Here is a 14054-nt window from a genome sequence, read left to right on the forward strand (position 1 = left end):
CAATTTAATCTATAGCTAGAAACCTGTGACATACAGTATCCCCTTCGTAACTAATCAAACCAAATCGAATGTTCGATTAATCGAACTTAATCGAACCCAATCACGCGATTGGGTTTCGATTGAGTTTGATAATCGAACACAATCGAACCCTCACAAAAAAATTGGGTTAATCGAACCAAATCGAACGTTCGAATGGGTTCAATTAGTTTGGTAAGGTTTGATTGAGTTCGGTGGGTTCCATTGAGTTCGCAGATTAGGTTTGATTTTGCATCAGTGAATATGTATATTTTCTGGTTGGATTCCCGGGTCTGATTGTTAGTTGAAAATGGTGTCCCGAGTATGAGAACACACACTGTTTTGGGGATGACTCCAGCAACAAAAATTGATTTATTTTCCGTTTTAATGAATCTATGCACGGGACAGTGTCATTCAACATTCAACACTGCCACGTAAAGCTCCAAGCCTGTATCGGTCATTTGGATCTGGAAATAATGTGCAAGTCTTAAGCTGTTAAGCGACCTCCTACAGTAGGTGCTAAAATTGCAGAGTTTCTTTTAGAAATCGTTACACGGTTAACAACTCTATTGTTACTTTTAATTGCTTTACTTGCAATTATGGCAGTTTCATTTATCGTTATCTTGTGGATGTTGTGTTGAAGACTGCGTTCTTTGCAACTTGCATTGTCTTTCTGTAGTCGGTTACGTTGAACTTACATCATTTTCGATTTTACAATAAACTCACTGTGTTTTTTATTCCGAAAGGTTATTTCAATAAAGTGATTATCAATTATTTCTTTAAATTTTTACTTACATATGTATGCTAAGACGGTCCCGCAGCTGAACTGGCATATTTTAAGTGATATTTATATCGTTTGATTAGGTTCGATTGGGTTCAATTGGGTTCTGATTTTGAACTCAATCGAACTCTCACACAATTCTTTTGGTTCGATTGTGTTCGATTTCCGAACTAATCGAACCCAATCGTTCGATTAAGTTCGATTACCGAACTGTTTGATTAGTGTCATCGGGAGTATCTGATTTTATTTAGAAATCATTTATCAAACATTTGTGCTTGCCAGTGATTAGCCAAAATGCATCACATGACACTTACTTAACTACTTGCCCCAATTAGAAAATATCAGATATTGTTACATGACCCGTGTGGCCCCATGCATACTTTCATTGCAAAAATAATATTATGGAATAAATTCCTGTATCAAGGTTGTACACTTCAGCACAAGCTTAGGAGATCCGGGGAAAAAAAAGCAGTGTAATTTGAATGTGCATTGTAACTACCATTGATAGATGTATTTATTCGATTAACCGCCCTGGGCACTTCTTTAATTTTGGGCCCATGAGGGTGGGTGCTTATTATTTCCCCAACATTTCCAGCAACTGAGAATATTATTAAAGAAAAACAAAACAAGGGATAACAAGTTTATTTCTCTTCAACAAGACAAAACAAAGTACAAAAGCTAACCTAAACATTGGTGGTTAATCGAATAAATACGGTAATCTAAACAGCAACCCTGGACAAAAATAATGAGACCATTTCCATAACTCAACACAAAATACATGTACTCCCTCCCCCCATGCGATGTTGTCATGTTGCTGTGTTTCTGACAGTCTGAATGATCCTAGTGACGTGGCTAATAAACATAAACATTGCTTGGGGGAAGGGGGTGGGGGCTTCCAAAAATACATTATCACTAATGATAGCACCACCAGGCTTATGGTGGCTGGTCATAAATATCCGGAACACAAATTTTCGTATCTTTCTCAGAAAATATTGGCCATGATTGTCTGAGAAAGTGGTTTTGGAAAAAAATAGTTATATCTTTAGACTTTTAGTAGAAGGTACATGTAGGTAAGTACATGTAGCTGTTGAACTGGGAGTATATCACCTGAGACGATACTAAAAATTATGTAAAAGGATATCGCATGGTTCTGGAAGCGTTGATCCACGGAGTTGAGTTTGACGAGTTTGGCCTTGCATTTAATCATGAGAACAACTCTTTCTTAGTAACAAGTGATAGAATACTGCCAGATAAAGATCTAGATCCGCCAGTTATTGCATTGGACTTTAGTAAGTTAAATTGAATTTTTTAGGTAGTTTAAACGGCCAAGTGGCACCGCTGGCATCCTTCGATTCAGTTTTGGTTTGAAAGGGTTTCTTTTTGCAAGCAAGCTGGTTGATTCTTTGTTTAAGAAGAAAATAATCATTTCACATTTCGTCCCTTCACCAGTAAAGTTACTTGGCCCTTGAAGATAGAGAATTGCTCTGCCCAATTGAATTTCTGACTGAAGCTCATTTCCAGACATACAAAGGGCCATATAAATCTGACAGGTAAGTGATTTCTTCATCATATTTCAATAATTTGGCTCAAATTTAAACTTACTTTTACTGTTTATTAAAAGTCTCTGAGTTGAGGTAATTTTTAGCGACACACTTTAATAGAGTCTTGTATATGTTGGGGTTCATTAATGTTTATTGGTTTAAACCAGTTTAATTTTTATTTTCCGTTATACAGTATTTATTACCATAATCTGCAGAGACAAAAGGACTAATGCAAATCAAACTGATTTGAAAATTTTTATAAAACCCCAAAAAATTTAAACCACAACATAAAATACTGGGCTTGAACATTAATTTTACTTTAGAACTTAGCTTTATAACACTTTATAAACATACTGTAACAACAATAGCTGTTTCCAGTTGAGTGTCATAAAACGAAAACCAAATCAATAATTACTTTAGCCATTCACTGAGCAGATGTAAACAGCGCAATAAACCAAATGCAATCTGAATTTAAAAAAAAAACATACATGTATCCAGCACCAAGACTGCTGGAAAATATATGCGGCTATAATATTAGGTTTTGCTTCTGATTGGTTGAGAATGTAGTAGGAGTTTTGCTAAGCAATCTCAGAATATCAAAGTATACTGTACATGAATTACTTAAATTAACACTCAACTGAAAATCCCTTTAATCAATAAGTAATCAATAATCAGTAATTAGCTGTTTACATGTATATAACCCATCAAATAGTATTGCTTAATTGCCAGCAATTATTTAGAATGGATGGCATGTTGCCACATTACATGTATACCCAAACTAAAAGTGGGACATATCCTCTGGATTGAACAATCAATGAAATCAATCTTTGGAAAAAATGTCTACTTGTCAATCAGTCACTGACTATAGATACTTGTTAGTTAATGTTCGCATTGATAATTTATTTGGCAATGACCAACAATTTTTCATAATCATGCGAATTAGTGGTGGAGAATGAATTGTCATAGATGAAGATTATTAGATAAGCAGTCTAGTTCCAGTGTCTTACATAATAACATAATAATTATTAATTGAAGGCCTCCGTAGAAAAAAGAGCGTAAGTGACGATTTTGCTTGAAAAAAATAAATGTGCTCAAAAATCGCTGAAATTTAGCATGTGGGCTTCATTTTATATTCAGGTAATAAACATTGCTCTATATTTTTCTTCACTGGTTTCCGCTTCATTTTCGAGAAATTACATATGCACAAAACCAACTTTCTACTGTTGACGCCTTGTGGAAATCGTTTGTTGATCAAGAAACTACATCAGACACACGTACATTGTACTAAGTTGAATGCTTGATTTGAATTTGATTACTACATGTACATGTAGATAATTTATCTGTCTGCTTTCAAACTGAATAATTATTATAATTATGCACATTATGCATGTCCTTGTCATATCCAGTCATGCCATTTATTTAGTGGATAAAATTTTTCTGTGTAGAAGTTGTAAATCAGAGTGATAAAGATTGACAGTTCTGCTGGAGGTTAAAAGATTGAATGTTGAGAAAGAGGTTGTTGTTGTCATAATGTGTTAGATTCTTTTACGTGCAAAGCTTCAATTTAATTTATGCAGTTTCAGTGTTATTTATGATTCTAGAAAGGTGTCATAACGTCAGTTGTAAATGTAGGATCGCAGTCAAGATCTCTAGTGTTAAAGGCTCTTCTTCTGAGTTTTACAATGTTTTCCTGTGCTATTATAACAGTTGTTGTCACCGTGGTAGATACAGTAATAATAAGTGTATTTATCAGTTTCACAATGTAGTCTTTTTGAGTTGTAAATCACAATATTTCCACTGCTTACTGCTAGTCTTCATCAGGCGATGATGTCAACTAGTTCTTGTTGGAACAGTTGCCGCATGACCAGTCGACCTCATTGCCTGATGAAGTGACTACATCGTGGGACAAACGATAATACACTTATTATTAGCAAAAGAATTAGTTCCCAAGAGATAGAGAACATGCTCAATAGTCAATGTTAATGTCAGTAGCTCATAACTATTGTTGTTAAAGTTCAGTTAGTATTAATATATGTAGTCGTTAATGATTCAATTAAGTGCCTGCAGGGGCGCTTATTTACTTTTGGCACCTCAAGGGAGGGTGCTTATTAGAGACTGGGCGCTTATTCCGGACGGGGCGCTTATTTAATATTTTGAGAAACAACCAAATGTTCAAAACAAGACTTAAATAAACATTAAAATAACTGACAGAAACTGCAACATTACTCAAACTGTAACAGTAACAAATTGTTGAAAGTTCAGTAACTATGTCAGTATGTCAGCTGTTAAAGGAAGATGAACCATGTTTGATACGTACTCTGAAGGCGCTGTAATAATATTCGAACAGGGGCCCTTGTTAGAATAGGGGTGCTTATACGAATGGGGGCGCTTATTGAAATAGGGGTGCTTATTAACGAAAACACATTCACAGGGGGAGCTTATTCGGAAGGGGGCGCTTATTGCAAGGAGGGCACTAAATCAAATTATTACGGTAATTACCAGTATTAAGTCATAATTGGTGTTGTAATAATTATTCAAGGGCTGAGTAGACTATGAGTGGCCTCTCTTTTGCTTGAAAATCCATTGGAAGAACGAAAAAAAAAAGGAACAAGCACGATATCCCAGGGTCAAGTGGCGAAGCCATTAGCTGTAAGTAGTGTGGGTGCCGGAAGACCTCCCGGCACCCACATTGCTACTCCACACTTTACGGCCTGTGTGAACAACTCATGGCTCACAGATTTGCCGCTTGCTCCTGGGATATTTTCCTCTCCCAGTTTTTTGTATTCTTCCTCCTGGATTTTTGAGTAAAAGAGAGACTACTTGCAGTCTAAGGGCAGAGAGCATAATTAAACTTTCTCATGTCAAATTTTTCTTAAAGTTTTTGTTTCACTGAAAAGTGCCTGAATTTTTTTATGATTTTTTTCAGTGAATCAGTTAGGACACAGAGGCTGTGTTCTTTCGCTTTTTGCTTTTCACTTTTTTTCTTCTATTTTTGTTTTCTTTTTTGCTCATGACTCAATATTTTGGTCTTGGTTTATCTGACAACTAAGCATACATGTAAACTAAGGGTGGTGGTGGTGGTGGTGGGGGGGGGGGGGGGGGGGATATTGTGAAAAGCCTCTGGAATGGAAAATCCTGGGGGCTGGGGGATCCCAATGAAAACAATTCCCTTTGAGGTATGGATATTTTATGGAACCAACAACTATATGTAAAGTTTCTCTTAAATTGAGCTTACAGACCAATGTAAGTCCTGACATGTCCCAACCCTTTAATGTAAATGATCAGAGTTTTTAATTTGCTCGCCATACCTATGGCAGTGCACCCACTCTAGCAATAATCCTTAATTATTTGAGTCCATCACTGTAGCCCTAGGCAGATGTACACTGTACCATTTTCACTCAGTCAAACTAATAGTCAAGGTGTACCTGCACTTTTCCATTGGGTACGTAGCTTTCCCGTCATCTCAGTGACTCAGTATATTATTCGGTTATCATGCCATATTTATTACCTTCAGAGAAGCTGCTACTACTTTCTAGTAATAGAAGCTGTTGTTGTAAGATGAAACTTACTCTGCATTTAACAGTTGTGCTAGCCATTGTATTATGAAGTCATGCCATGTATGGATGGATTTTGGCACAGTTAAGGAAAAACTTCTAAGCATTTGTACATGTAGTGTCTTCACTTTACACTACTAACATTGCATCATTATATACATGTATATACAGTTATGCTTCTCACTGCATACATGTAAATTCATTAAGTGTAAACTACTGCTACTGAAAATTCATATCAATCAATAACAATTAATCAACTGATAGTTGTATTATCACAACAATATGCATCATCAATTTTATTGATTGATCATGCCAGTTTTTTTAATACAACTTTTATTTGTAAAACACTTACAAAAACACAAAATTCCACAACTAAGCTTACATGATGACGCTTATTATACAATATTTTCCTTACATTTACAATACTAACAATACAATACGATACAATACAATACAATACAATACAATACAATACAATACAATACAATATTAACATTTCGATATAAGATTATGCTGGTGTAACTTATCATCTGTAAGTTCTGCTAAATGTCCACTGTATGTAGGCATAGTGTAATCTGCATTGTCTGTTAACTCTTATTGTTTAAGTAATAATTAATTTAGGGTGGGGTACCGTGGTAACCCTCAGCTGGGTCTATAAATCCCAGCTGTTTCTTAAATTTATCCCTGTTGAACAGCTCTTTCACATAGTCTATCTTTTTTAGCACCTGTCAAGAATACGTGTTGTAGGTTAAAATGAATCCCAGGTTAAAATGATTTCAACCTAGGTTGATTTGTATTTTCCTTTGTTTCAGATGTTTTTACCCAACCTTGACAAAAGAAAATACAAATCAATCTAGGTTGAAATCATTTTAACCTGGATTCATTTTAATTAACCTACAACATACATTGAATATTTTAATTAACACGGTTGTAACTTCACAAAGTCCTCAATTTTGATATTTATGATTATTGGAAGATATGCTACAAGTACTTGCCATGCATACATTTTATTAAATTGTACGGTAACATACACTTTTTCTGTATTTGTTGTTGGAAAGGTCAAGAATGTACATTATTACCTCATTTTCACTGTATGTGTTTTAAATTCTTATTTACCAGAGGTACAAAAGCAACGCTCAGCCTGATTGAGGGACAGAGAACAAGATGGAGTGATACCAGCTCCTTTTTTTTTAAGGTAGACCCTAATATATCTATTTGACCTCTGGCTGCTCTTTATCTTCTACATCCCAAGAATTATTGCCCAAAGGCTCTTCACCATGAGGCCTTTCAACAACAATCCTTATCAGATAATTTGGGAAACTTGGAGTGCATTTCCTCTTCTCTCAAAGTTGTTATATTTGTATAATTTTCTTTTGAAAAAATCTCATCAACAATCCCAATATCTGTGCTGTAAGCTGCTTAAATTATCCCTCCCGACCCCTATTCATTGCTGAGCACTAGCACTTCTAGAGATGATGGATGGGTCAATAATTATTGTTTGTGCTTTCTTCATGATCCCCTTGTACAGGTTTGAATGGTTGAAGAATTCAATAGTTACACCATTGGACATCAATGATTTTTTGTTTATGTAAATCAAGTTTGTATAGAAAAACATTGTTTTCACTACTAGATTGTGCTTTGCTGTGAATAAAATGCAGCCCATTATTGTTACCATTCATTGTAATACCTTAAATATTGGAAAAGTCGTCATGTTGCTTTGCCCCAATTTGTGATTTAGAGTAAAGTACGCCCCCCCCCCCCCTCCCCTGTCCCCCACTTCAACTCTAATAAGCCCTTCTCCCCTTTTTTATGGTCTTACATGTAAATGAGGGAGTATTTTGTACATTTTGGATGGGGGTGTGTTGCTGAGACTGTGAAACCATATAATTTCTGTATACATGTACAGTGTAGCTTTAAATATATGGGAGTCCCCACTCTCAAGGAACCCCAGCTTTCCTCACTCCTTTCCTCCTTTCCCCTCCCTCCATCTGTGCCTGTTGTGAGGACTATGGCAACATCAACAACAACAACTTTATTTCACAATTCCTTGCATTTTCAAATTGTTTCAGACATATTAGATATACATAAATTGTTACATTTTACACTGAATATATGTTATATAAAATTATAAGGAAATGCCTAGCAGCGAGATACCAACAACATGCACCATAAGTCTGCTTACTGTAAATGTTCAAGTTATCTGCTTCTTATCTGCTAAAAACACAAACAAAATTTAAAATGCTTGAACTAGTGTCCTATTGCTGTCTTGGTACACTACATTCCAATAAGTTGTAGTCAGTGCATTGCATTTTTCTTGAAGGACATTTTAAGGGACACTAAGATATAGAACCACATGGCTACAAGTTTGAGTGTTAGGCACTATTATGTATTACCCTAGCTAAATAAAGACTCTACTAACGCTACCACTTCTGCTTCAAAGTAGTAAAGTTCTTGCCCAAGAGAGCGATGATTGTCTCAGGCGCAGTTCATTCTTTCAACCATTTTGTGCTTGAGTATTTTCTGTGTCAATGTATGTATATCATGATGTTGGATTACATTGTCCACATATGTATGCAGCACAGCACCTGTAGATCAGTAACATACTGTATATAGGCCTGGCAGCTAGCACTTCAACCACTCTTGCCCATTCATTTAACAAAGGCTGCTTTCAATTATGAATGAGAGCTCAATAAAGATCTTTTGGATGTGCCTGCAAATACTGTTCAGTGTAGATGCTTTATTTATTCTCCCTGGGGCTTCTTCACTCCGTACATGCTTCTCCATGTGAATTTTCTTCAGGCTGGTGAATAGATATAAGAGAGTTGGGACTTACATGTAACAGAGAGAGAGGCATAGGCATAACAGAACTTTTAAAGTAACTCTATTGGTATTTAATACTACACTCTTACGTGGGCATAAATAACTTAAGTGTGGTACTGGTAATTAAAATGCCTGGTGTGTTGTTCATTATACTGTACATGTTGGTGCTAATTTTAAGTCTGTGGATCTTACGTTTGACCTCTCAAATAAAAGCCAAAGTTACTGAGGAGTACGTAATGCTTAATGAGGCTTCATTTTTTGTTTTGCAGATTTGTTTTGACATCAGTATTGAAATCATGTTTCAAGAAGTGCCTGAACCAAAACCCTATTTTTCCACTGCTAAAAAATTGAAAGTAACTCTTCTTGGTAGCGAGTGGACCTCATCAGCTGGTGGTTTGTCCACACTAAACAGAGAGCTTGCAATTCATCTGTCACAACACCCTAAAGTTGAAGTATCTCTCCTGGTCCCAGAGGGTGCTTGTAAAGATGAAGACAAAAGAGAGGCTAAGGGTTATGGAGTAACTGTTGTTGATGCAAAGGAACGCCCAGGCTATGAACCTCTTGACTGGCTGAGTTTCCCACCTCAAGATCTTAGCATGCATGTTGTTGTTGGCCATGGTGTGAAGCTTGGTAGGCAAGGGCAGGTCATAAGAGATAATTCTACTCGATTTCCCAACTGCAAATGGGTTCAAGTGGTGCATACTGCTCCTGAAGACCTCAGTAGGTACAAAAGCTACTCTGATCCAATTTCAAAGGGTGAGAAGAAACATCAGGTTGAAGTTGATCTCTGTAAAATGGCTGATCTGGTTGTGCCTGTTGGACAGAGGCTGGAAGACTCTTACTCTTCATATCTCCGACGATGCAAGGAGAATCAGGATATTTTCACTGTAACGCCAGGTCTTTTTGAGAGGGAATTTGGGGACTTAAAACAAGCTCCTAATGAGAGTGGTGAATTTAAAGTGTTGTTATGTGGTCGTGGTGATGATGAAGACTTTGAACTGAAGGGATACAACATTGCCGTTGAAGCATTTACTCATCACCTGCTTAAAAGCAAGCCTTATCGTCTGATCTTTGTTGGTGCTTCTGAAGGAAAACAGGAAGAGGTAAGGGAAAAACTTCTCCAACGTGGTATCGCTGAAGAGCAACTGACTGTCAGAAAGTTTGTGCAAAATAGAGAAAAGATGAAAGACTTACTGAATGAGGTTGATCTTGCCATTATGCCGTCCAGATCAGAGGGATTTGGTCTTGTTGCCCTTGAAGCCCTGTCAGCTGGTTTACCCATTCTTGTTGGTAGCAAGTCTGGATTTGCTAGAGCATTAGAGAACATTCCTTATGGAAAGTCATGGATAGTTAACTCAGATGATCCTCCAAAGTGGGCAGAGGCAATTGAAGGTGTCCGTGCCAGTCATGCAGTGCGGCTTGACGAGATCAAATTTCTGAGAGCTTCTTATGACGACAAGTACAGTTGGAAGGAACAATGTGAAGCACTTGTGGAAAAGATGTGGAGAATGGTCTATGGTATTGGAAAGTTTTTAATTCAGTTTTTACTATCTAATGATCTGTACCAAGCTCAAATTGCTTATTAGGGCGGCGCAGAGATTTCATACACTCCATACTTAGCTTGTTTTGGATTGTGGGAGAAAAACGTTTAAATTTACTCTGACCATTCAAAGAAAAGCTGTTAATCAGTGCTTTCCCATGAGTTTGCTTGTTTCTCCAGACATAATCTTATCTTCCAAAGTGAAATTTTAGATGTCTTTCAGTTATGGTTTATGGTGCTGTAGGGAGTGAAAACGGAAATTTGAAGTCATAGTATATTGATTCAGCATCAATGATTTGAAGGCCTCATTTTGATAATGTGCTCGAAAACTTGTCTTAATTACAGGGTTTTCAGCTAATTCACTTTCGCTTGAGGTGTATGTGTTCCAATAAACTCCTCTTATCGAAGTATGTGCTTAACCATTTAGCAAGTAAGTAAGTGGGTGAGTGGTTGGGTGGGTGTGTGGTTGGCTGGGTAGGTAGGTAGGTAAGCAATAAAGTAATTAGGTAGGTAGGCAGGTAGGTATACAGGGAGGTAGGGTGACCCATTTGGCTACATGTATAGTGTACGAGGCTGCTATCACTAGGGTCCCTGAATGTTGTTACAACAAATTGGAGTCAGATGATGATTGTCTCAGGGATTATATATGGAATTAGACTAATTATTGTAACGCAAGAAACAAATCATGGACCAGGACGTCATAATATCGATATCAGATGGATTTTGTGAGAAATCATTTTAAAACATTGGTATCAGCCCCACCCTTACTCAATGGCCACTCAAACGTGGCTAGTTTCTGAGATCTTTCGATTTATCTTGCATCATTGCATAAAACTATCAGAAGGTAATTATATGAAAATGTTTCATAGATCGATCAGAAGATTGTACTACAGAAATTAGATGGCTCGCTTCTGCTTTCATTGACTTTGTTATTTGGTCAGGTGCAATGATTAGTAAACATGCGACAAGTTGAACCCTTTTAACTACCTGAAGATACATTGAGCTTGCCATCTAATCGCTTACCATAGGTCAAAATGTGAGGGCAGTATAATAATAATAATAATAATAATAATAATAATAATAATAACTACTTAATATATAGCGCTTATCCAGTTCTGTTCTAAGCGCTTTACAAAGTTTTAAAAAATCATATCTGTTTAAAATAATTCGAAAAAAAGATGAGTCTTAAGTTTACGTTTAAAAAGATTTAAATTGTCACAAGAACGGATGTCAACAGGTAGTTTGTTCCAGAGTTCTGGGGCCGAAACAGCAAAAGCTCTGGAGCCATACGACTTTAAATTATAGTTGACATGACACAGACGAAATGCGTACGACGACCGGAGCGTTCTTGAAGTTGAATAGCAGCGTATCAGGTCTTGTATGTAGATGGGGGACTGTTGGTGAAGAACTTTGTAGGTGAGCAGAATTATTTTGAATTTAATTCGCTCGGAAACTGGAAGCCAGTGAGGTCAAATAAAATAGAGGTGGTCATACTTGCGCGAGCCTGTGATCAGTCGAGCCGCAGCATTTTGTACTGACTGAAGCTTTTTAGTAACATATTTCGGAACATTGTATAAAAGAGAGTTAGAGAGGTTATAAAAGTATGTGTAATTAGTTGTTTTTGCAGGTGCCTCTGGTGGAAGGGTGAAACCATCGCACGTAGAATCACTAGTTGAACTGCAGTTTGCTGCTGACACACCAGAGGCAATGTGCGGAGCGACCTCACAGCAACAACCTTTACCCGATGAAGAAAAGAAAGCTTCTGAAACAAGTAAAGATACTTCATCATTAAGGAACGTGTCTTCCCAGTTTGCGAGGAGGTCAAACATTTCAGGAGCTGCTCCAGACCTAGGTACATAATGTTTTCTCTTAAAAAGTAGATGTCTTTGTTATCCCCTGTAATTACAAATGTACATGGTGTGTTGTAGTTACAAGAAGTCCATGGACCACTGTTTAATAATTGCGAGAAGTCATGCATGAAAACAACAGTGATATTTGATCCTCGCAAATACTGTCTCTTCGCTTTTAATTCATAGGACTCTTTGTTCCATGTTATTTTCAATCTGGTTTCAGTTTAAGACTTACCTTAAGTGATATAATAAGCTAGATGTAAGCCTTAGTTACTTAGTCTCACTTGAGTCAAGTAATTCAGCCGGCAAGTGAATTTTTATGGCCGCCAACACCAGCAAACAATAAGTTTTAGAACGAGAAAAGGTCACATCAGTTGTGGGATTTCGGTCCACCTTCTTCAGAGTCTGTTGGTGTTTGAGAATCAAAGTTACGCGAACAAAACAAAAATGAAGCAAAGAACATTAACAGACAAAAACATCCCTCATAATAAAATTTAGCAAACTAGCGGCCTTTAAGTCTCAATTGGAAACAACACTTGTTGTAGTACGTAATAAAATGTTCAGATTTCATATGAATTTCGGAGATAACCTTGAAGCTTTTTGATGACTCACAGAAGACTCCAACTAATTGCAATGAAGAAATTTGATGTCCGTTTCAATTTATGGAAACTGTTGTGATGCATGACGCAGATCATTTGTAAAATCTTTTATCCGCTGTCGTGAGTGAGTTCAGTTGTACAATATGTGATATATTCACTTTTATATCTTCATCTTTTCCAGCTACATATATTGCAAACTCACAAACTGACCATGCAGATCACACTGTTAATTCTATAGCTTCCCAGTTGATGGGGCACTCCTCCGGTAGGGGCTTGGGGTGGTGGATACGAATCTCATTCAAGTCTAAATTGTTTAAGTAGCTTAAGTTTCTCACTAATTGCGCGAAAGGCTTTCGTTTGATGAGATCAAAGCTTTGTGGTACTTTTATCTGGTGCTGCTGTTTTTCCAAATTTTACAACACCAAATTTGAGATATAGTTCCACTGAAATTAAGGCCCCTCTTCGGCAATGCGGGGTTAAATACGGTATGAACTCACATTTAATAATATAAAAGCTCTACTATTTTGTGTACACACTCAGTACAAAGTTGTTAATGTAAATGGTGTAGTACGTCGCATGGTTGTTACCCTTTGAATTTACGCGTCAATGATTCTTACAATCTAGTGTCTACCTTCAAGATGAGTCTTAGGACAAGGAAATTACCTGTAGATTTATTGCTTTGTTCAGGTAAATTGGTACTAGCTAACTTTTTTGAGGACATCCTAACAAAATGTAGTAGACCTGTGACGAGAGGAGGAGGGGAAGGTAGATATAGCTTCACTTGTAAATGCTATCAGTTCTCATGACTATTGTAGTTGCCCTATCTTGAGTTCGAAATCTGATTTGGTTTTCACAGAACCCTCCATTGGTATTGAGAAGATACCAACAGTTGAGTACCCTGTCAGACAGCAGTCAGCTACAGTCACCGAAGATACCGTTTGTACACCCCTCTCAGAGAAGCAACTTTATCTTGATGAAGAAGAGAATGCTTCTGGGACAGATGAGGAAGATGAATCATCATCCCGACAATCTGACAGAAAAAGAAGAAGAAGCAGTTCAGGTTCCACTCCCGACTCAGGTACAGAACTTCATTTTGGTCATATAGTATGTTAATTTTTGTCATTCCCTGTAATTGAAGGAAGCCTTAAACGTTATACACAAAAGGTAACACTGACCATTGTAAGGCGGGGGAGGGTGGGATTGGTTGTGTTGCCCTAGCGTACGTATGTAGATAACAGAAAGTGGAGTTTCTCCTAAGACTTTCCTCACAGTTTCACAATACTCTTCGATTTGGATTGTAGACTGCTTCTGCGGCTACAGCCTACTCCACAGCCCACAAACCACCAAATAAGAA

General features: G+C 37.1%; 2 protein-coding genes across 6 annotated transcripts in view; both read left to right on the forward strand.

The window, feature by feature from the left end:
- LOC146455539 (uncharacterized) overlaps window positions 1-14054 on the forward strand; it is a 362351-nt gene that overhangs the window by 76413 nt on the left and 271884 nt on the right. Inside the window, exon 1 of one of the 5 annotated variants that reach the window (XM_085094231.1) lies at window positions 6862-7086. The exons of the other annotated variants lie outside the window; for them this stretch is intronic. Within the exon in view, the coding sequence (XP_084950357.1) occupies window positions 6985-7086 (102 nt within the window). The 5' untranslated portion in view covers window positions 6862-6984. Of the gene's footprint in view, window positions 1-6861; window positions 7087-14054 lie in introns of those variants that run through there. 5 annotated transcript variants of the gene reach the window in all.
- Window positions 8974-14054, forward strand: part of LOC146455543 (uncharacterized) — a 7719-nt gene continuing 2638 nt past the window's right edge. The window contains exons 1-3 of the mRNA XM_085094179.1: window positions 8974-10229; window positions 11879-12103; window positions 13557-13778. Of these exons, the coding sequence (XP_084950305.1) occupies window positions 9008-10229; window positions 11879-12103; window positions 13557-13778 (1669 nt within the window). The 5' untranslated portion in view covers window positions 8974-9007. The remainder of the gene's footprint in view (window positions 10230-11878; window positions 12104-13556; window positions 13779-14054) is intronic.

The sequence above is a fragment of the Pavona decussata genome, unplaced genomic scaffold (genome assembly GCF_977016875.1).
Source record: "Pavona decussata unplaced genomic scaffold, jaPavDecu1.1 SCAFFOLD_273, whole genome shotgun sequence".
Lineage (NCBI taxonomy): Eukaryota > Metazoa > Cnidaria > Anthozoa > Scleractinia > Agariciidae > Pavona > Pavona decussata.